Raw genomic sequence first — 24,206 nt, forward strand, 5'->3', positions numbered from 1 at the left:
TGGTATATTGAAAACCCCTTTGGGTGAATCAGCAGGTGGCAAATATGGGAATTGGCAGTGATGGTAAATAAAACAGCCAGATTCAACTTACAGGTAATGGTTGCCTAGTTAGCCCCCCACACAGCGCAGTAAGGCAGGAAGCATATCTGATACAGCTCAGTGAGTTTCATCTAGCCTTGAGGGAGTAAGGTAAAATCCCTGCACTCCTTCTGGGTGTATTATAGTTCTTGGATGAGTTTATCCTTAAAAGTCCTTAGGAATATTTAGGAATAAAAAATGCAGTAGTTATCCATTGCACTATAAGAAATTACCATAAAATTTAGTAGCTTAAAACAATAAACATTTATCTAATATTCTCTATGAGCCAGGAATCCAGGAGTGGCTTAGCTGGGAGGTTCTGGCTCAGCATCTCTCATGAGGTTGCAAGCAAGCTGTTGGCTGGAGCTGCAATCCTCTGCAGACTGGAGGAAGGCGGTCTTCCAAGCACGCTCATGTGGTTGTAGGCAGTCCTCGAGTTCCTCAAAGGTTGTTCACTGGAGATCCTTAGCACCAGTTGTTCCTTAGCACAATGAACTCTCCAAGTCTTAATCAGTTCAGTTCAGGATGTCATAATAGAATACTGTAGACTAGGTAGTTTGTAAACAACAGAAATTTATTTCTCATGGCTCTGGAGACTGGAAGTCTGAGATGAGGACGTCAGCATCGTCAGGTTCTGGTGAGGGCACACTTCTGGGTTGCAGACTGCTGACTTCTCGTATTCTCACATGCTGAAAGACAGCCAGTTAGCTCTCTGGCCTTTCTTATGAGGGTGCTAATCTCATTTATGAGAGCTGCACTCCCATGACCTAATTACCTCCCAAAGGCCCCACCCCCAAAATCATCACACTGGGATTAGGGTTTCAACATATGAATTTGTGGGGGAACATATTCAGTCTGCTGCACTGGCTGAGTGTCCTCATAACATGGCAGATGGCTTCCTCCGGAATGAATGATCCAAGAGAAAAGTAGTGAGAAAGATCAAGACAGAAGCCATAGTATCTTTTAGAACAATCTCTGGAGTGGCATATCATTAATTCTGCCATATTATTTTGGTTACATAAATCACCCTGGTGCAGTGTGAGAAGGAACTACACGAGGTATGAATAGCAGGAAGTGGAGATCGTTGAGGACCATCTGAGAGGCTGGCCATACAAAGACTGAATGTCCTAATAATTTATCTGTTGGGAATTAAGGACCAACAGGAAAGTAGAGATTTTTGTCTGTTTGGTTGATAGTACCTTAAAAAAACAAAAAGAAAAAACTGGCACACAGTAGATGTCCAATTAATATTAAATAATGAATTAATTTTAATATTAAAGAAACTGTGGACTTATCCTGCAGGAACAGTCTGATAAGATCTGGTTGTTTGGTTCCATTTGTCCTCTTTATTATATTTTGCTCAAGATTCAACTGATTTGCATATGGTCACTGACCATAAGAGAATCTTTTCTTGTAGTGAAAAAGAAAATTAAATTGAGAGTATAACATTTGCTAGATAAAAATCCACTTCTTCAGTTCAAATATCACACTTTGTTTTGCCTAGTTCTTTTTTTTTTTTTTTTTTTTGAGTTTAGGAGCAGAAGTTTAATGGGCAAAAGAAAGAGAAAGGAGAGCAGCCCTCTTTCTCTCATGAGAGAGAGGGGTGTCTGAAAGGGAAAAGCCCACCTGGTTCCTTAGAATCATCAATAAGTGGATATTCAAGAAGTGGATAATTCTTCAGAAAAGTGGAAAAGTCAGCCAGGTGCGGTGGTTCACACCTGTAATCCCAGCACTTTGGGAGGCTGAGGCGCGTGGATCACGAGGTCAGGAGATAGAGACCATCCTGGCTAACATGGTGGAACCCCATCTCTACTAAAAATACAAAAAATTAGCTGGGCGTGGTGGCTGGTGCCTGTAGTCCCAGCTACTTGGGAGGCTGAGACAGGAGAATGGCTTGAACCTGGGAGGCAGGGCTTGCAGTGAGCCGAGATTGCGCCACTGCACTCCAGCCTGGGTGACAGAGCAAGACTCTGTCTCAAAAAAAAAAAACAAAAAGGAAAGTGGAAAAGTCAAAAACAGTCCATTCCTAGGGCGATTCTGAAGCAAAATAGTAAGTAAACAGGCATAGATCGTTAGTATGACCGGACCCTTAACTCAAGTAACAAATGCTTGACTGCTAGACTTGGTCACTTCTTCTGCAATACGATAAAACCTTCAGATTTACTTCGCCTTGACACTGGACTAACGGAACACGTCAGATGAAGAACTAAGACTGACTCTTCAGTGGGGACAAGTCATTCAGAATCCATGAAACCAGGATTCTCATTCAATGTTGTATTAGTCAGGGTTCTCCAGTGAAACAGAACCAATAGGATAGATTTATAGAGACATAGGTAGATAGGTAGATAGACAAATAATTGGATAGATAGATACAATGAGATTTATTATGAGGAATTGAATGCATTACGATTATGGTGGTTGAGAAGTCCCGCAATCTGCCATTCACCAACTGGAGACCCAGGAAAGCCAGTGATATAAATCAGTTTGAGTTAAAAGGTGTAAGAACCAGAGAAGCCAATGTAGTAAATCCCAGTCCAGGGGCAGAAGAAGGTGAAATGAGATGAGATATCCAAGCTCAAGCAGTGAGGCAGAAAAAAGGGGCAAATTCCTCCTTCCTTGGCCTTTTGTTTGATTCATGACTTCAGTGGATTGGGTGATGCTCATCTGCATTGGGAAGGCAATCCACTTACTGAGTCCAACAATTCAAATACTAATGTCATCCAGAAACACCCTCACAGATACACCCAGAAGTAATGTTTAATCTGGGCATCCTGTGGCCCAATCAAGTTGACATATAGAATTAACCTCATCAATATTAATAATAATAATTGATACTATGATTCAAGCATCTAATTAGAGCCACAGCTTTACATGCTTTTCCTTAATTTTAACATGAAACAGTCATGGGATACCTACCTAGCTCACCTCAATTTCCTTTTCCTGAGAACCATCCTTACTCAGAAATAGGTCCCATAACCATGTTGCTACTACAAGGCTCCATCTCCCTGGCCACAGTTGATTGAATTAGAGAGTGATACTTGACAAAAAGGAGCAAAACAGATTCTATTCCCACTATACTTTGAAATGGGGACGAAAGACTAGTATATCAGTCACTTGAACGGAAGAGTTATGAAGAGCTACAGAGTGGGCATCTTCCTCATGTGCGAGAAAGATGAGAGAGGGACAGAGAGTATCTGTTGGGTGCTTGCTTGTCACATTGTTCAGATCCTATTGAGACTAATCTCCCTTTGGCATCCATTTGGTAACTCAGTGTACTTTCTCCAAAATTCTTTTTTGTTGCACAAAGATGGTTCAAATTATATTTGCTTCCTGCTTCCTGTCTCAAATCTGTTTTATATCTGAGAATGTTGAAAAGTTGAGTAACTTGCACAGGGCTACTGGGTTACAAAGAGGCAGCAGAGCTGAGATTAAATCAATATCATATTAACCCTTGAGCCTACCATTTATCTCCTATGCCATTAGAAGAGAGTGTTTCCTTTTCTCAGCTATCTTAGGAGGCTCAGACTCCCATAAAATTAATTATAGTCATGTGACTTGCTTTGGTGAAAGAAACATACACAGAGGTGACATGATTCATTCTTAGTGGAGATATTGATTGCCACTGCTTAACTCTCCATGCTGTTCCTTTTCCAGCAACCCCGAAAGCACATCACAGTATGGAAGAAACATAAGATCAAAGAAGCATGCAACACTGAGCTATCACATGGAGAACACCTGTCTGGGAAGCCACCTAAACTGACAGTGGACTTCTCAAGAGAAAGAAATAAACTTTTTTATTTTAGGACACTGAGATTTTGGAGGTGTCTGTGCAGCATAATCTGTCTTATCCTACTATATTCAACTAACAACCTCTTATGCTCCAGGACTACTTTTGTCTTTGATTTCATATTAAATTAATTCCAACTTCCTCTTCTTTTACAGCTACAATTTCAGTTATATATGGCTGCATAACAAACCACTCTAAAGCTTAAAACAACAATAAATTATTATTTCTCATAATTCTGTATAACAATAACAAGCAAAGTAAAGTCACCCCTATTTTACAAAGGAGACTGGAGCTCAGAAATCTGGACACCTCAAATAACACAACTAGTAAATGGGAGAAGTGAAACTGGAACTCATATCTTACTACTGCAGGCCCTGTGTTTTTTTTCTTTTTTTCTTTTTGTTTTTTACTATTAATGTATCACAGTTACTTTGGCTGACACACCCTGTGTTATCTAACAATGATTTCCATGTTTGATCTTTCCAGGTTTTGAAAATTTCTTGACAAATGAATAAGAAAATAATCCATTGAAAATATTTTTTCTAGAGCGCATATTATTTATTGATTGTTTTAATTTGGAGGGATATACCTGATTCTCAAAGATCTTGATAATGATCTTATAACAGAGCTATTAGCAATGTTTACTTATTGTAAAGCAATCCCCAACTAAGCCAGGATGGCTGTTGGAAGTACACACCTATGTCAAACCCTGAAAGGGGATTTATTTAGACTTTGTGGTGCCCAAATTTTCTTCTGAGGAATAGAGCTTCTTTACTGTACCCTCATCCCATGACAGAGGATTTCAGTCAAAAACTCCCAGTCCCAAAGTTCCTTAAGGCATTTATGCTACTATGCAAATGTCAGTACTCATTGGACTTGTATCACTGGGGTGGAGTTGAGGTGGAGTGGCTTGCATATAAAAATTATTCTGATAAAGTGTCAAAAATTACTCTCATTATTGCTTGTAATTCCTGGATGCTTGAGACTAAGTTACACGGAGATTAGGATCAGATCTGGCTCAGAAGTGCTACCTCTGGTGTTGTTGCCATGGTAATCAATGGCCAAGGAACAGAGATCCAGGGAAACTATAGTCTTTGCTGCCATCATGAGCTAGGATCTGCCACCAGACCTTCCCTGGATGAGGTGCTTCACTGAGAAATGGCTTCTGCTGTGTCCTGTTGTATGGTTCCATAATCTCGGTCCCCAGCCTCCAAGTGACACTTTTCATTAGGAACCTCAGCTGCCTGGGTCTTTGATCCATTCCCTTCACTTTCGTTGTCACTCTTCTGTTTTGGAGAGAAATAAGGAAATGTTTAACTGTACAAACAAAGACCTCTGAACTTCCCCTCTTGTATATAATGCCCATGTAAGAAGCTTCTACTTTAAGCAATCTCAGGCTTCACACCCAACTACCTTCTTCTACAACACAGCTCATGACATCCTAACTTCGCAGGAGTGAGGCAAATATGAAGAAGTATCCTGGGGCAAGGAGAACAAGAAAAATAAGTCAGTCTGACTATGGGAGCTTGGTGAAACTGTAGTGCATGATGACCAGGTGGGAAAAATACTTTTCTATACTGGCCTAAAGTTGAAGCAATCAATATTCCCATCTCAGGCCCCTTGCCTCCATCAGAGTGTCACATACCTTGTTTTGTATCCTATAGTACTCATTTAACACATACTGATATTTGGGTTGGGTAAGACCGAAGAAGACAGCAAATCTTCCACCAAGGAATTCACATGCTAAAAGAAAGAACAAGCACTTGCGTAAACTGAATTACTAACTAAAGCTTCGCATCAGTTGAGATGCCCAGAGTTTAAACTACTCTGCAAATGACCTATTACTATACCTAACTTCAAGGCCGACAAAACATTTCAATTGCCTTGGCCTCTCAAAGATTCTAGGATTCAAAGGAAATTTGTCAAATCTTCTATCTTTATATGGGATCATATATAAACTATTTTTTTCCAGATGTATATATCAGGAGAGATTTTCAATATATTTTCACAACAGGTATAGCATGGGTCCTGAGCAATCAGAACAGGTACTGCTCATTATCCCCATGCATACCAGCTAAACATCCTCTCCAAGTATATTTCAAATTAAACCCAAACTCAATCCAGTGTTACCAAGACCCACATCAGTAATTCTTCCATGCATCCAGACAGACTTCTCAGAAGACGTTTAAGGCCTTCCTTGTCTGCCTTCAGTAGCAAGGTGGCCTGCAGGCTCAGCACTGGGATTGTTAGAGTCAGGGATAAAGGCGTAGCATGAATAATGAGTGGTTTCCTAAAGATATCTCCTAGAAAAGTTTTCCTTTATGATTACAGGATTTTCGACAGCCTTCTGTTAGCCCCCAATTATAGGACTTTCTGATTCCTCTGACTCATTCTGCCTCTTGGGATATTGCTCATATAGGGCATCAAAATGATGCTATTTTAAAATATATCTTATCTTTTCATTAATATGCTATCTCTTTGTCCTGTTTATTTGCTGCAGTGTCTAGTACATGTGTAGAAGATAGGGTTTTTTTAATATTAAAATAAATCTTAGGAAGCTTTCCTGTTTATGACCTACTAGAATTTTAAATTGAAAAAGTTAATTACCAGTGTCATCTGGGTTCTAACTCCATTCAGACAAAATATCTGTGTAGAGAGACCACAGCACTGACTGCTAGCATTTTTATGCCTCCACTACAATCTTGAAGCTCCAGTCAGGAGCATTTTACCAATGCAGTTCTGTTTGGAACTTACAAGGAAGCTAGGCTCACCATGCATCCTATCCCTGCAATCTTAAATCAAAACCCAACATGCAAATCACTCTGCTTCTCCATACTCTCAATCCCATATTGAGTTTTGCTTCTTTTACCCAGCCTAATCTTCTCTGATTCCCTCCCTCTAAAACAAATCTTTTCAAACCCTTTTGCCTTAACCTAAGTGTAGAGAGCTCTCTGGAAGACAGCAATTTTTTTTTCTGTTAACATATTATGGTCAGGGTAGGGTTAGTATTCACTGGGATTTTCAATGTAACTTCCAAATCACTAACCCTCTGCGCTTGTGTTAAAGCACTTATTTCTTGAAGGTTCATACTATCTGCCTAAATCACCCCATCTTTACTTTTTACTGTAATCTAAAGACTCCCTGGTCACTTTCATGGTCCTCAAGCTAGCCTTAGCCAGTCACACTTCCATAGCTCTCTTAAAGTGCCTCCTCCATATGTCAGCATGCCCGAGTCTTCCAGGTCAGAGTCCCTATGCACTTCCTACCCTGGCAATTGTGACAACAAATTATAATTGTGAGCATGTTTGCTGGTCTATACGATTCACTGAATATCGAGTCCCTTGAAAGCAGAGACTGTCATTCATCTTTGTGTCCCAGGGTCCAGCACAGTGCTGAGCATATAGTAGACAGTTACTAATGTTTTTTAAATGAATGAATGAAGATCAGTTTCTAAGAGCTATTAATACAGCTTCTATTTTCTCAGACTCTTAAAGTAGTTTGCCTTCCTATCATATTCACAAGATGTGCAAGTTAGAAGGAAATGAGTAATTAGATGTTGTCAACTATGTCTTAAAAAAATTGGTGAAAGTCAAGCAAAATAAGATTTAGTATTTTAGTTGTTATAAATATTCACTTAGCCCATTCATTATGCCCCTAAAAGGGATCAATAAAGTTCATGTTTATAATAAAGCAGTTATGTTTAGGGAAGTTAGAAGCTTAGAACTGTGTCATACAACAATAATTGTTTTTTAACTTGGAAGTATATTTAGGTGAAGAGTCAACCCAGGGAGGACTGATTATTGCCCTCAAATATGGGAACCTTTGTCCTATGAAAGATGCATCTAGACCAGTTTTGTATGGTTCTAAGAAAGATAAGTAGGAACTTTAGAAGTAGATAACATTTGGGCCGAGATAAGAATTTCCTGATGAGAGTTGGTAAAGGATGAAGGGTCTGCCTGAGGATGCGAGGTTCTGTGCCTTTGGGAATGAAAGCTTAGCCCAGATCTCACTTATTCAGGACGCGATGGAGTGGCTTACACAATTGGAAGTCCCACATAACTCTGAGGGCCTATCGATATATATGTATTTGTTTAGGATAGAAAAAACATAACCTTAGCACTACTTACTAGCAAATGAGGTGCTTGCTATCCGTCCTGCCCAAAATCGCAGGTAGGGTCCCCAGGAAAGTTTAGACTGAAAAAAGGAGAAATCGAGATAGAGTAATTAATAAGAGGAATGGTGACTGCAGATTTGTTTTAATGTAGAGATTTCAAAATGCTCTACGTAATATGTTCCATTTTCTCTGTCACAGATGAAGAGACTAAGATGATTAAAACTATAAGTTGCCTACGCATGGATCTAGAAAGCAAAAAAGGAGACCAAGGACTTAGCTTAAAGCTATTCTTTCTATACACCTTATCTGGCTCAATCTCTTGTTCATTCACCGCCTCCCTCACCATGTTCCCTAATATTGATATACTAAGCTTACAGGGTCAAGTGTTGCATTTGTGCTCTGTTCCTCTTTTTCCTCTTCCTCCTCCTCCTCCTCTGTGCTATATTCTTCCATGATGTCTCCATCAACAAAATGGATAATCCTTTTAGGAGTCGTCTTTTTGGAAGGTACACTCTTCTCTAGGTCTAACTGCTGGAAACCGTCTATCTCCATAATGAAACAAAACAACTAGAAAATTAAAAACAGGGCACCTTAGGGCAAGTTACCCAGAGCTGAGAGTTATCTAGTTATTTTCAATGGATAGTAAAGACAGAATTCACAGGTAATCACAGTTGTGACCTCATCAACTCTTCAAATCCAAAAAAGGATTGTTCTGTTCTGTACCAAAATGGAAGAGATTTGATAAGTAGTGAAAATGTGAACTTTCAGTCTTCAAACAAAAGTGTCAACAGGGTTTTCTTACCTTTTGTTAACGTTAAAACCCATAATTGCTGGAAGGAAGGGGTCACTGCCCTGCAGAAGTTTCTTGATTATTTCAATAAATATTGAGAAGCAATGTAGGAAATGGTTAAGAGTACAGACTTCACACAGACAGGAGAAAACATGTGCAAAGTATATATTTGGTAAAGGACTTATTTTCAGAACATGTAAAGAACGATTACAATTCAATAGGTAAAAGGCAAATAACTCAATTAAAATATGGGCAAAATATTTGAGTAGAGATTTAATAAAGATATACAGACGATGAATGTCATTAGTCATTTGGGAAATGCAAATTAAAATCATAATGAGATATCATAACATACCCACCATAATGGCTACTTTTTTTTTGTTTTTTTGAAGCAGACTTTCGTTCTTGTTGCCCAGGCTGGAGTGCAATGGCATGATCTCGGCTCACTGCAACCTCTGCCTCCTGAGTTCAAGCGATTCTCCTGCCTCAGCCTCCCGAGTAGCTGGGATTACAGGCACTCACCACCATACCTGGATAATTTTTTGTATTTTTAGTAGAGACAGGGTTTCACCATGTTGGTCAGGCGGTCTCAAACTCCTGATGTCAAGTAATCCACCCATCTCGGCCTTCCAAAGTGCTGGGATTACAAGCATGAGCCACCGTGCCTGGCCTACATTTTTTTGGGGGAGGTGCAGAGACAGAGTCTTGCTCTGTCGCCCAGGCTGGAGTGCAGTGGTGCAATCATGGCTCACTGCAGCGTTGACCTCCCGGGCTTAAGCGATCTTCCTGCCTCAACCTTTTGAGTAGCTGGGACCACAGGTGTGTGCCACCAAGCCTGGCTAATTAAAAAAAATATTCTTTTATAGAGGTGGGGTCTCACTATGTTACCCAGGCTGGTCTGGAACTCCGGAGCTCAAAAGGTCCTCCCATCTTGGCCTCCCAAAGTGCTGAGATTACAGATGTGAGCCACTATGCCTGGGCTGTTAAAAGTTAAACATAAAATCTTGTAATTTCACATCTAGATATTTATCCAAGAGAAATGAAAACATATGTCTCCCTAAAGATTTGTATGGAAATATTCGTAGCAGTTTTATTTGTGAACGCCCCAAACTGGAGTCAACTCAATGTCCATCAACTGATGATGGATAAACAAAATGTGGTCCATATATTTAATGGAATACTCTTCACCAATTAAAAGTAATAAATAATGAATATTTGCAACACTGTAAGTGACTCTCAAATGTATTATGCTAAGCAAGAGAAGCCAGACACTGCATAGTATATAATTCTATGTATGTAGAAATTTAGAAAAGGCAAAATTATAGTAGAAAACAGATCACTGTTTGCTAGGGGAGAGTGGGTAGGGGGTTAAGATTAACTATAAAGTGACAGAGGGAGCTTTTGGGGGTGATGGAAATGTTCTAATAGATATCATGATCATAATGTTGGTTACTTGACTGTATAATGTGTCAAAATGATTCAAATTCTACACTTAAAATTAGTTCATTTTATTGTATTTAAGGTATATCTTAATAAAGCTGGAAAGCTTTGGAGACAGACTTCCTGGATTTAAAATCCCATTACTTAATATCCCAGTGTCTTGGTTTTCTCATCTATAAAATAATAGTATGAAATGATACAGTGCAACCTTATAAAATTGTTATGAAGAGTAAATGAGTAAAGATAAATAAAGAAGTTAGAACAATTCTTAGCAAATGGTAACTGGTTAATAAAAGCTGGCTATTATTAAGTACCTATAATTTACTTAGCAGTGTATATGTCAGGCAGTATTTCAGTGTTGTAAGCATATGTACACATGTATTGTTGCTTTTTTTTTTTTTTGAAACAAAGTTTCACTCTTGTTGCCCAGGCTGGAGTGCAATGGCACGGTCTAGGCTCACTGCAACCTCTGCCTTCCAGGTTCAAGTGATTCTCCTGCCTCAGCCTCCTGAATAGGTGGGACTACAGGCACCCACCACCACCCCTGGCTAATTTTTCGTATATTTAGTAGAGACGGGGTTTCACCATGTTGGCCAGGCTGATCTCAAACTCCTGACCTCAGGTGATCCACCCTCCTCGGCCTCCTAAAGTGCTGGGATTACAGACGTGAGCCACTACGCCTGGCCTCATATTGTTTTAATTAATATTTAAGATATTTTAAGATTATATCAACAAATATGGCTGAACTGATGTAGAATAATTCTTCCTATTCCAAACACGCAGAAATGCTGGATGAAATTAAATGAAAACGTTAAATCATAAGTACACCAAGGAAGTAGAAAAAAGAGATAGCCCTAGGGATAGAGATGAGAGAGAGAGGGGCAGGGGGTTGAAAGCAAGTCAGCCAGTCTAGATGTCAGAATAAGAGAAAGAACAAAACTATAAGTATGAGCTGAAGCCAAGATGGTTGTTGGGGGGTTTGGAACCAGATATAGGCCTTGGGGCTGGAGTTTTAATACCCATAGAGAGAGGAGAGTCCAAATCTCAGATCCCATGAGTGTGGAGAGCTGAAATGAAGCCACCTGCATAAAACTAGGATAATAAAATACTATCTTATCTATAAAATATGGACAGGAAAATCTATCCCCTGGCTTGCAAAAGTAGCAAAGTATTTGCTATCTCCTAGCAACAAGGGTAGAAATAGTCACCTAAAAATATTGGAAACCCCCGCCAGTACCACATGCTGGTGTGTGGCCCAAATTCATAGTCCTCACATGCTGTGAAAACCTAAGATAAAGCTGAGTGAACTAAAGGCAGTGTAATCCACTGAACTCTGTCAGATGCCAAGTACAAAGTCATCTTGGAGGAATAATTCAACAAGACACGGTATACTTAATCTCCACTAAAAACAATTCCTGGCTGGGCAAGGTGGCTCACGCCTGTAATCCCAGCACTTTGGGAGGGCAAGGCGGGCGGATCGCATGAGGTCACGAGTTCCAGACCAGCCTGGCCAACATGGTGAAACCCCACCTCCACAAAAAATAAAAAATTAGCCAGGCATGGTGGCAGTAGCCTATAATTCCAGCTAATTGGGAGGCTGAGGCACTAGAATTGCTTGATCCCAGGAGGCGGAGGTTGCAGTGAGCTGAGATCATGCCATTGCATTCCAGCCTAAGAGACAGAATGCGACTCTGTATCAAAAAACAAAAACAAAACAAAACAAAACCCCCAGCAAATGTCTGCTAAGGATGTGCTTACTGTAAAAACTTACAAACTACATGAGGAAACTAAGCATCTGGAGGAAGGTTCAGCTGATGAGAAAACTGGAAATCCTCACCTGAGAATTAGGAATGATAGGACAACAAGAAGCTTTAAAATTAGTGTGCTTAATATTAGGTTGGTGCAAAAGGAATTCCATTTTTTGCCATTAAAAGTCATGGAAAAACCACAATTACTTTTGCACCAACCTAATATATTCAAAAACATAAAAGAGGCAAAATATAAAATCCCAAAAGAAGGTTGACTTGAAAAAAGTTAGAAAAACTGCAGAAAAAAATTGCAGAAAAAAAAATATCGTCACATAGTGGTAAGTTCGATATTGATTAAGCATACGAAAAAATCTGAGAAAAGCTCTCACAATATAGTATAATTTATGTTGGAGTGTGGGGTGAGAGAAAAAGAGATACATATTTAATCTGAAAGAAACGTTAGGTGATAAAAAGAATAGATGAGAAAGTTCAGTACGTCTAATAGGAGTTTCAGAAGTGAATACAGGCTGGGTGCTGTGGCTCACACTTATAATCCCAGCACTTTCGGAGGTTGAGGCAAGAGACTCACTTGAGGCCATGAGTTTGAGACCAGTCTGGGCAACATTGTGACACCTTGTCTCTACGAAAGAAAGAGAGAGAGAGAGAGAGAGAGACAGACAGAGAGAGAGAGAGAGAAGGAGAGAGAGGAAGGAAGGAAGGAAGGAAGGAAGGAAGGAAGGAAGGAAGGGAGGGAGGGGAGTGAGGGAGGGAAGAAAGAGAAAGAGTTGAGCAAGGTGGTGCATGCCTGTTGTTCCAGCTGCTTGGGAGACTGAGGTGAGAGATTTGCTTGAGTCTGGGAGTGTGAGGTGAGGTTGCAGTGAGCAGCGATTGTGCCATTGCACTCTAGCCTGGGAGACAGAGAAGATACCATCTCAAAAAAAAAAAAGAGTTCAATATCCAGCTAAACAATAAGTGGGAGTAACGTAATGATATATTCAGACCTACAAAAACTGAGCATTAACCATTCTGGCATCTTTATTGAAAGATTAATAATAGGAAATTCTATGTCAAGAAGAAGAAAACTAAACCCAGAGGTAAGAAAAAGTAAGATGTCCCAGGCAATGGTGGCTCATGCCTATCATCCCAGCACTTTGGGAGGGCAAGGCTGGGCCAGGAGTTCAATATCATCCTGGCCAACATGGTGAAAAACCGTCTGTACTAAAAAAAACACAAAAATATTAGCTGGACTTGGGAGCATGTGCCTGTAGTCCCAGATAATCAGGAGTCTGAGGTGGGAGGATCGCTTGAACCCAGAAGGCGGAGGTTGCAGTGAGTTGAGATTGCACCACTTCACTCCAGCCTGGGTGACAGAGCAAGACTCTGTCTCAAAAAAAAAAAAAAAAAAAAAAAAAAAAGTAAGATGCAATAAATATAAGTAAAAAATTAGTAAACAGGATAACAAACCCAGGCGTGGTGGCTCATGCCTGTAATCCCAGCACTTTGGGAGGCCGAGGCAGGTGGATCACGAGGCCAGGAGATGGAGACCATCCTGGCTAACATGGTGAAATCCCATCTCTACTGAAAATACAGAAAATTAGCCAGGCGTGGTGGCGGGTGCCTGTCCCAGCTACTCGGGAGGCTGAGGCAGGAGAATCGCTTGAACCCAGGAGGCGGAGCTTGCAGTGAGCCGAGATGGTGCCACTGCACGCTAGCCTGGGTGACAGAGCGAGACTCCGTCTCAAAAACAAAACAAAAAACAAAAACCAAAAACGCTATTTTGGTGGGGACAGTATAAAGACAAAACAGTATTAGGTATTAGATAATAACAAAAAATGTGAATTGACTTCTAAGTATTGTTTTGGGATAGGCTGGATAAGATATGTTGTTAAGTATGCATATTAACAATTGAAAGGTAAATAGACAAATAATGGAATTAGAATGTATAGCTTCAAAGCCAGCAGAAGAAAATAAAAAAGAAAAGAAACACTCTGAAAGAAGGCAAGAAGGAAGAAACAGTAAAGAAAAATCATGATTAAAAGAAACACTAAATAAAATATTAGCATTAATTCCAAGTCAATAATCATAATAAATGCAAATGGATTGTCAGCCATCCATTAAAATGAAGACTAGCAGATCAAATTTTAAAAATATTTTACGGGCAATGCAAACATGATTGAATACATACACATATATATTCATACATGCATACTCTTATATATATGTACAAATAAATCACCAAATCTTATTGCTACAATGCTGAGTTTAATGCCTCTGTCAAAAGTCAGAGTTGCAAAAGATCTGCCAAAGGTTACATCTGTCATCCACAGCAAGATGATGTGATATCTGCCCTGTCTGGGGACCTCTGAATGGTACACATGGTTTCCCCTGACTTAGTGATGGTGTATCACAGAAAAGCCGCAGTAAGAAGTAGGAAGAGGTATTATCATTTAGTTTCTGATGCTGAAGAGCAGCAAAAAATACCCATTTTAATTTGGTATGTAAGATCAACAATATGTTAAGCATAATACTATTGCACAAATAAATACTATCAGTGCCATAAGAAACAAAACACATTCTGCAACAAACAAAAGAAAATAAAACATTTTCAAAAAGTAACTTACATGATTCCTCTGTATTTTTCATTAATTAGTGATGTTGAAAGTAGTACAAATTTTGATGTTATAAATTGTTCAATAGATGATAAAGTTAAGAGTTAAGGGTTCTGTAGGCTGAGGCCATACAGTGCGTTTGGATATGCTGACGTGGAAGTGTTCTCTTGCATGTCTTACAGGGTGGAACATGTTTGAGTTGTGGGAAGGTCAATATTTACACATCCAATATTAGCTAAGCCCAGTGGTTCTCAAAATTATTTTGTTATGAGAATCATCTGGGGGTCTTTTAAATAATTTCAAAGACAGGCCACACCTCAGACCACTTAAATCACAATCTCTGTGGGTGGAACTTAGGCACTAGTATTTTTTGAAGCTGTCAGGTCATCCCAATGTTCAGGCAAGTTTGGGGACCAGTGCCCTAAAGAGAGTGAGAAAAGAAGAAACTGAAACAGAAAGAGACTTGTGATTTAGGGATTCAGTGTATTACAGAAAGCTTAAACATCAGGCTAGTTGTAAGACATCTTGTCTATTTTTTTTCCAAGAGGCTTTCTTGCTTTTTACTTTCTGAACACTTCTTCACCCTGCCCCAAGCTAAAAAACTTAAATAACAAACGTTTAAAAATAAGGCCTAAGAGTCTCATTATAGTCAATTTACTCCTCTTAAGACTGTCCAAATTCATACATTTCCAGACCAAATGAAACACATACACCCTCATCCCCTGTACACCTGGTTCGCCTCTATTAGCTTACAGACTGATGATATCTGTTGGCTCTCTGAAGAAAATACCAGTCTTCGTTCTTCATGATTAGGTGTTGTGCATTAATAGCCATACACATCTTTAAGTTCAGAGGGCTCTTTGGGAGGTTGGAGGGGAGTGGAGAGAGACTGTGAATGAGCACAAGAGTGAACACTAGCTAGCTCACAGCTGGTTTACTGAATGTTTTTCTGCCACCTAATGGGCATTTTATGCAAATGCCCCAGAATATGCTATGCAAAATTCATCTTTGTAATCAGTGCATGTCACACAGAGGGGTCTCAATAGTGAACAGTTTGGAACTCAACTTATTTACAAAAACCTTGGAAGAACTGCTAGCTTCACACCTAGATGTGGATGTTTTGTAAGTGATCTTCTTTTGGCTTCAGTTTAATTTTTTTTCTTTTTTTTGAGACACGGTCTTGCTTTTGCCCAGGCTGGAGTGCAGTGGTGCAACCTCAACCTCCCACAGGTATGTGCCACATGCCCAGCCTTTCTTTTCTTTTTTTTTTTTTTTTTGGAGTTTTTGTAGAGATGAAGTCTTCCTATATTGCCCAGGCTGGTCTTGAACTTCTGGACTCGATCCTCCTGACTCAGCCTCCCAAAATGCTGGGATTACAGGCATGAGCCACCGCAGCCGGCTCAGTTTAATTCTTGGGAGCACTTCTACATTTTGTTTCTTAAAAACCCCAAATATAGATTATGAAGGATAGTTCCTAAGTATGTAATGTAATTAACAGGCCATATAATCTCTCTGACCTTTTAAATATTGTATTACTCCAGGGCTCAATGATTGGACTTCTTCTCTTTTCTATCTGCTTTCTTGATGATCTCCTTTGGCCCTATGGTTTTCAATACTATCCACACACAGATGATTATAACATTTATGTTCTCCAGGTCAGACTTTTTCCCTGAATCTCACAGATCCAACTACCTGCTTGACATCTCTTCTTAGTTATCTAATGGACATCTCAATCCTAATATGTCTAAATCTTTGCTCACGCTGTCAGTGCAACTCTCCCTCCATTCCCCCAACATGCACATACTCACACATTTACCTCTACTCTTCTGGCAGCCTTCTCATCTCAATAAATGGCAACTTCCAGTTGATTAGGCCAACTACAATAAAGTCATTCTTGGCTCTTCTTTAATCACACCTCACATCAAATCTGCCAGGAAATTCTCTTGGATATTTCTGGAATCATACTTTTCATTACTCTACTGCCACCACCCCGGTCTATCATCTCTCACCCTTGCTATCGTCTCTCACCTAGTTATCGCAGCGGCCTCCTAATTGGCCCCCTCCAGTCTATGCTCGAAAAGGAGCCAGAATTGTTAAATCCTAAGTGAGATCATGTCATTTATTTGCTTAAAACTCTCTAGTGGGTTCCCCTCTCACCTAGAATGAAAGCCAAAGTCCTCACAATGGCCTAAAAGGCTGTATATCTAACCCTTATGAGTTTTCTGATGCCATCTTGTACTACTCTCCCTCCACTGACATCACTCGAACCACACGGGCCTTCTTACTGCAATTCCTTGACCACACAGGTCCGCCTTCTCTCTCTGCAGAGAGCTCTGTGCTGGCTGCTCCATTAGTCTTTCTTTCCTTAGACTGTTTCCTTGCTCATTTCCAGTCTTTAACTCAAATGGAGACTATGCTGAGTTCCGCTTTCAAGGCAACCTCCCATTGCCTTCACCACCACCTTCTGCATCTTACCTCCTGCTTCATTTTTTTCTCCTTAGCACTTACCAACGCTGAACACTTCATATTCCACGTGTCTCTGTCTTCCCTCTCCTCCCTGTCCCGCTCCTTGGCAGAAGGGGAGGGTGTTACCTGTTATGTTCACTGCTGTATCTTCTGCCCCTACAATGCCTTACACATAGCTGGAACTCAGTATTTGTTTAACAAATGAATCATACATGTAGCTAATGTTAATGGGTGGGAGGAAGTATATAACAGATTGGAAAAATAAGAGCAGACTTGTAACTGTCTTTCTTTCCTGCTTTAGAAATGACTATCTTTCATTTAAGATTTTTCTGATTACATCTATCTACGAATCATTTCATTTTAATTAGCTCCTTCACTGAAACACAGCATTGTAATCTGTACCAAGAAAATAACACACTAGTTCTACATCTTGGCATTTAGTTTCAATAAGTAAATATACTATTTTAAGTATATAACACTTAAACATTTTTCTAGAGTTCTTGGCCATTTTCATTGATCTAGAAAATGTTTTCAAATGGACTATGTTAACATTCAGCTGAGAACTTGACGTTGCGTCATTACGCTGGAGCTAATGAGCGTTGCTTGCCCAGAGCTGCCGGTCCCCCTTCCTGCTTCCACCTTTCCTTCTTCCTGAGGTGGTTGAAAGGTCAAACCCCTGGTGAGAGGAGAGCCAAAGCCCCACTGTGCGCCTCAGATGCCGTTTCACAGCACAGTATTCACTGACATTTCTCTAGGCCCCTTCGCCTGAGGGAACTGGCCTGCTCCAATCAGTGACTTGCAGTGTGTGTGTCAGGGGCAAGGGCAGAGTGAGGAAACATGTGAAATAAGAAATCACTGCTGTTCCTTGAGAATTACAGAGCATCACCTGGCAGGATTTTTGTATCCTTATTTTCAGTATTAAACCACACACATGCACCCCACTGCCTGCATGCCTGTCCCATTGTAGTGTTTCCCAACATTTTTTACATCATGGCAGATAGAGAAAATTGTTTGGAATTCTGGAGGTGACCAGCCTGGGAGCTCCAGCCACCTTAAGTGCTGCCCAGCTAGCCACCCAGAAGGCCTCGAGACAAACCACTTGAGAAGCTCTGCGTTAGAGAAGCAAATTCAAGTCTGACATCTCAGGGGAGTGCTCTGAAAGTGACTATATAAGCTTCTACCAACGTCAAGAAAATCACAGGCATTATATACATTAAATTGCTGAAATGATAGCTCTGGCTTTTTGAATATGCACAAATATAGTTTTCTGTTTTATAATTTGTCAACTCCCCTTCCAGATTAACTATTTTGATCCCTTTATTATTACAACAGTCTAAAATAAAAATTTAAATTTTAAACAAATTATTTAAATGTCAAATAAAATCTTTAGATACAAACTTATGGTAACCCAAAGTGACATTCCAAGTTTATTTTACACACATTAAGAGATAAGAAAGGCAGTATTTTCTAAAGCATGATTACTCTAATTCTAAAAGAATTCTGCATATGGTTTTATTTCTGCATGCATTTATACAACGCTAAAAGTGCTGCCTCAAGTTTGCAAGGAATAAAGTTTTCTACAGATTATTGTACAATGATAAACTCTTTAGCTTAGCATACCATAGTACAAATACTGCATCATGTTGGATTTTACTAAGCATGAGACATAAACAGGCCAATCAAAATCCTTTGAGGTTAAGAAGTGATAGGTACCAATAAACATAAGTAGAAACTGAACAAGTCAAGGAGTGTTGAATATTTAACGAACCCATGAAGCATAAAACAATTGATGTAAATATATCTGTCATTTTATTTTTTTTGAGGCAGGGCCTCACTCTGTCGCCCAGGCTGGAGTGCAGTGGCATGACTATAGTTCACTGTACATGCCACCACACTCAGCGTATTTTTTATTTTTTGCAGAGACAGGGTTTCACCACGTTGTCCAGGCTGGTCTCAACTCCTGGGCTCAAGCAATCCTCCTGCCCCAGCCTCCTGAAGTGCTGGCATTACAGGCGTGAGTCACCATGCCTAGTTATCTGTCATTTTAGAACATTACTGTGAAGAATAATTTTGCACTGTTTTAACTGTTACTGGCTTAGTAAGTATAAAAATATTTGTCGAAAATGAAAGATCTCAATGAAATTGTAAGTAAAATTACTTTTATTTTCATAAATAAAAAGATAACCCATTATACACTTTTAGCTGAAGTAACGTTAGTTGTCACTGCCAAGTATGAAATCCATGTAATAGTTAACAAATAGTTACATCTCTCTATAACCTTCATGCAACTTCTAGATATGTGATAATTTCCCAAAATTTCAAACATTTCAAAAAACATTATATATAATGGGATATTTTAGTCACAAAGTGTTACCTTTGCTGAGTCAACAAAATATTTATCTGCTCACGTCAAAGATGCCTACTGATGTAAAGTAATACTAGTATTGCTGTATTTTACAGAAGTACTAAGCATATTACATTTTCCATTTCAGATATGGTAGTATCATTCCCAAAATTGTCAATGTGAAAATTTAGTAAGTAGATTAATAAGCACAAGTACCTAAGAGAAATAGGTCCCACAGCCAGAGAGTAAAGAGCTGGCATCAAGTACTGTTTCAAGTTTTGTCAGTAAGTGGCACACAACAAACAGACAAGTGATTCTGTAATAAAGACAACATAAAATAGAGTGAGATGTAATGAAGTATTTTTTCCATAGATACTGAAATAAAATTAAATGCCTGTTTAGTTATTACTCCACTTAATCCAGAAACTACAGCTTCAAATATTAATACTATGTTGCAAGCAGTATTTAGTATTTCTATATGTTAAGAAAAAAACCTCACTGAATTTATGTACCTTTTTTTAAGGAGTGTAAACTATGATATATGATTTAAGTAATCACTTATTTGAATGCTATATTGATTCAGATTGGCATAATTACTCATTTTTCATAATGCAATGCGTATTCCTATTTCAACACTTTATGCAGATTTTATTTATTTCTCACAGGGCTGCTTTGTGGATTCAATAGCTTATCTATGTAAGTGTCCAGCACAGTATCTGGCACACAGTAAGCTTTTAGTGTATGCTACTTGTATTATTTATATTAAGTGAATCAATCTGTCACTTATAATAGAAAAATTATCTAATGACCCAGGAGAATAATCAAAAGATAAACCTACAGATGTGTGACTTCTGTTAAAGTATTATGCATCCACTATTTCCCAAATTACTAAACTAATTGTTTAAAATGTTACAATCTATTTTTAAGATCATATTGTATCTATATTTGTTCTCTGTTTTTGCTATGGCCTTTGGCCTAAACCAATACAATTCTGACAGGACATTATCAGAAAACCACATAAAAACAATGTACACTGAAATCAGGTAACAAAGGCATCTTACTATAACTTCTTTAATAAAGAAGTAGAGTTACCAGTGTAATTCAGGACAACCTACTCATTTAAGTTTAAAGTTTTTTCTTTACATCATGCAATATTTGACTTCAAAAAACATTTTCCATTCTGTCTTCTCTTATATATAAACATTAAGAGCTATCACAAAGTTCTGTCCTCTAAGTAAAAAACCCACTAGAAAAGATATTTGTAAAAATCATTGCAGGGTTACTGATACTGAATGAAGCACAGGGCTACTGGAACAGGGATAAGTTCTTGGATAAGGTCCCAACATACCTATAAAAACTGATTTTTTAGTAAATTATTGATTCTAACATACGTAAAGGATTTGGTGTGATAATTTTCTCATCTTTAAGTGACTTTTTATCCCCCACCAGAAAAGATAAATGACTGAGGATGTAAGTCTGTGCTCTGATTAACACAATGGAGAAATGGAAAAACTATCTCTGTTAAAAACTGATTCCTGTCATTATTCTGATATCAAGAGGAAGGAAAATAAATTTTTTTGTGTGTAGATAGAAAAACATATCTGAGGCCAGGCGCAGTGGCTCACGCCTGTAACCCCAGCACTTTGGGAGGCCAAGGCGGGCAGATCAGCTGAGGTCAGGAGTTCGAGACTAGCCTGGACAACATGGTGAAATCACGTCTCTACTAAAAATACAAAAATTATCTGGGTGTGGTGGTACGTGCCTGTAATCCCAGCTGCTAGGGAGGCTGAGGCAGAAGAATCACTTGAATCCAGGAGGTGGAGGGTTGCAGTGAGCCAAGATCGTGCCCCTGCACTCCAGCCTGGGCAACAGAGGGAGACTCTGCCTCAAAAAAACAAAAAAAAAAAAGAAAAAAACATACCTGAAACCACATGATTTGGGCCTATATTGACCTGAAACTTATTACTATCCAGAGTTTAATAAAAAGACCCAACCCCCAAATATACCCTTTAGAGGCACAATAAAATCTTTCAAATGTTGTCCTGATTAAAAAGGAGAGGCTGAAAACAAAGCAAGAAACATCTCCACTGTATTAAAAATCAAGAACAAGTAAGCTGAAGGCAGATAACCCTCTGAATGTAATAGTTATTCTACAAGCTTCAGAGAAATCATTTTGAGAAATAAGAACTGAAATTCTGTGGTTTATCTTATCTCCTGTTAGAGAAATTCTAAGTGCAAACTGTATTTCAGGAGTATTTTAGGAGATGTAGCACCCAGTGTCCTTTTGAGGTTTGATATCTGGTTCTTTCACGGGTTTCACTTCTTCTTCTGGTTTGGGTTTAGTCTAGGGAGAAAAAAACCACAGTTTAAGTACATAAACTAAGATTGAGAAAACAAACACCAAATCTTTTCCACTTCAGACTTTTAAAAGATGCTATATTAAATTATATAACACGGATACTGACAAAGCTATTTCCAGAAACTATAGACCAATTCATTTTAAGATATAATCAGAAAACAACATTTCAGTAGAGATGAAAACATAGTTAGGTAGGCAAAAATCAAAATACTGGTACTCCTACTCCACGCTCTTTTCTAAGTGAACTATCTACACATGTAGAACCCTAAAGCTTAGACATAACTTATGACAGTAATAGGCTGTCTCTTAGGGCATTATTTTATAGCTGAACAGAATATAGTTATTTTAAGGAATAAATTTTAATATGGAAAGGAAATTATATAAATACAACTCAATCTCAAGAAAAGAGCAAAGGCTGTAAAATAATTCCTGTTCATTTGTCACAGATCCCTAGTCTTTTGGTAGTTAGACCTCAAAATTTCCACTTAATTTACCATTTGATTTAGAACACCAAGATGTACTTAGATACCAATAAATAAAAGCATTCTTATTTTGCCCCTGGATTCACAGAATACTGAAATTAGGCCAAATCTTCAAACACTCTGCAATTTGCTAAAACAGAGTATTGCCACAGCAATACAAACATGGATGATCTTTTCTCCCACATTCTTCTTAAAGGAGGCACTGACAAGTTGTAAAGAGGCAAGATAATGTGTTGAAAAGAATGTCATTATGTAGAAAATCAGAAGACATTTAAGGCTTAGAGGTCTTATCTCTGAGAGTGTTCTACCACAGATTACACTAAGCACTACAACTAGCTAACTTAACATTTAGACAAAGATATGTATCTATTTAGAGAAAAATATCAAAATGCGAACTCTGAATTTTCCTTTAAACTTCTGTGAATGAGAGAGAAAAAAAAAATCTCATACACTGTCATCCTTGGGTCTTTTGGTGAGATCAAATGCAGCCAATGTTTCTGGTGTCCACTGAGCGCTTGTAGGAGGAAATTCGAAAGGTACAGGCTCTACGAGACCATAATTTGCTTTGAGTTCCAGCTGTGGGGCTTCTGTTGGAATTTTTTGAAAGTAACTGCAAAAAGTAATTTAAATAGCAATTCATTCATTTGTTCATTATTTGAGTGCCTAGTATGTTCAAGGTCCTGTTTGGGACAATGACAATTTAATGATGGATAAGAGGTTTTTCTGCCTCATGTAGGAAAGCGAAAAAGTCAAGAAATTTTGTCAATTACAATGCAATGCAATTGGAGCTACCATATATGTAGAGTGCCATGAGAATGCAGACAAGGGGAATTAACCCAGAATTAAGTTCAGTGACTTCCAAAGGAAGTGATTAAAGATGAACTAGGCATGTTTAAGGAAGTGAAAAGCTCAGTATGACTAGATGAAGAATATAAGCAGAAGAGTGTAAGGAGATAAAAGCAGGAATGAGATTGAGTCTACCCACCTACACAGATGGTGATCTACAGTTTGAACAGCACTGATTTAATAATGGAAAACCTCTTGAAAAAAAAAAAAACAAGAAAAACTGGAGAGAAAACTTATTTTCCTTCTTTATAGGTAGCTGAAACCAGAGTGAGATGAATATGCAAAGGAGGTTGAGAAGATATACTTAAAACATATGGAGGAAGAACGGCAGGGAAACAGTTCAGAGAAAATCAGGATACTGTGAGTGTCCTAATGAAGTGAACTCTATGTTAACAACTCATGTTTTAATTTTAAAGTCTGCTTTTATATATTATCCTCCTAAGTAGAATAAAAGGCCCTACACAATTGAACTTTATCACCAATTTAAAGAGAAAATTAATGTGAAATGTAAACACTATATATATTTGAGACAGTGCCTCACTCTTGCCCAGGCAGGAGTGCCATGACTCAATAATGGCTCAGTGCAGCCTTGACTTCCCAGCCTCAGATGATTCTCCCACCTCATCCTCCTGAGTAGCTTGGATTACAGATGTGTGCCACCATGCCCAGCTAATTTATTTGTATTTTCTGTAAAGACAGGTTTTGCCAAGTTGCCCAGGCTGGTCTCAAACTTCTGGACTCAAGGGATTCACCCACCTTGGCCTCCCAGAGTGCTGGGATTACAGTTGTGAGCCACCACTCCTAGCCCATAAGTGCTATTCAGCATAAAACTTTTGGGAATAGAGACTAACAAAAATGGTATTACTAAAATATTAGTATTTTAATTATAAATCAATATCAATAATATTAATATTACCAAAATAATATTAAGCTGTACTCACATAAATCCATTTTCTCTCTGACATTTTTCTAAGGTGTTCTTCACAAGGTTTCCAAGTTTCCGAAAGAATAGATGTCCTGAAGGTTTGACTGTTGGTCCAGGTCCTTTGGTTTCTCCATATTCTTTACACAGTGCTTCTGCCTTTGCATACACTGCATGTGAAAGAGATATAAAGCCTTTTTTTTTTTTTTTTTTTTTTTTGA

General features: G+C 38.7%; 2 protein-coding genes across 6 annotated transcripts in view; both read right to left on the bottom strand.

The window, feature by feature from the left end:
- Positions 1-4,485: 4,485 nt before the first annotated feature.
- FAM177B (family with sequence similarity 177, member B) lies at positions 4,486-17,181 on the bottom strand. The gene is made up of 6 exons (XM_012001001.1): positions 17,075-17,181; positions 16,383-16,519; positions 8,355-8,546; positions 7,993-8,059; positions 5,511-5,608; positions 4,486-5,151 (listed from the first exon to the last, which is right to left on the bottom strand). Exons 3-6 carry the CDS (start codon positions 8,529-8,531, stop codon positions 5,014-5,016), a joined length of 480 nt encoding a protein of 159 aa, XP_011856391.1. The 5' UTR covers positions 8,532-8,546; positions 16,383-16,519; positions 17,075-17,181; the 3' UTR covers positions 4,486-5,013.
- A 1,993-nt stretch (positions 17,182-19,174) lies between these two features.
- Positions 19,175-24,206, bottom strand: part of BROX (BRO1 domain and CAAX motif containing) — a 22,936-nt gene continuing 17,904 nt past the window's right edge. For 4 of the 5 annotated variants that reach the window (XM_012001008.1, XM_012001005.1, XM_012001004.1 and 1 more), the window contains 3 exons: positions 24,005-24,155; positions 22,668-22,827; positions 19,175-21,720 (listed from right to left, as the gene is read on the bottom strand). In XM_012001008.1, the coding sequence (XP_011856398.1) occupies positions 21,634-21,720; positions 22,668-22,827; positions 24,005-24,155 (398 nt within the window). In that variant the 3' untranslated portion in view covers positions 19,175-21,633. The remainder of the gene's footprint in view (positions 21,721-22,667; positions 22,828-24,004; positions 24,156-24,206) is intronic. The other variant, XM_012001006.1, reaches the window with a different exon arrangement.

This window comes from Mandrillus leucophaeus, unplaced genomic scaffold (assembly GCF_000951045.1).
Source record: "Mandrillus leucophaeus isolate KB7577 unplaced genomic scaffold, Mleu.le_1.0 Scaffold645, whole genome shotgun sequence".
NCBI lineage: Eukaryota > Metazoa > Chordata > Mammalia > Primates > Cercopithecidae > Mandrillus > Mandrillus leucophaeus.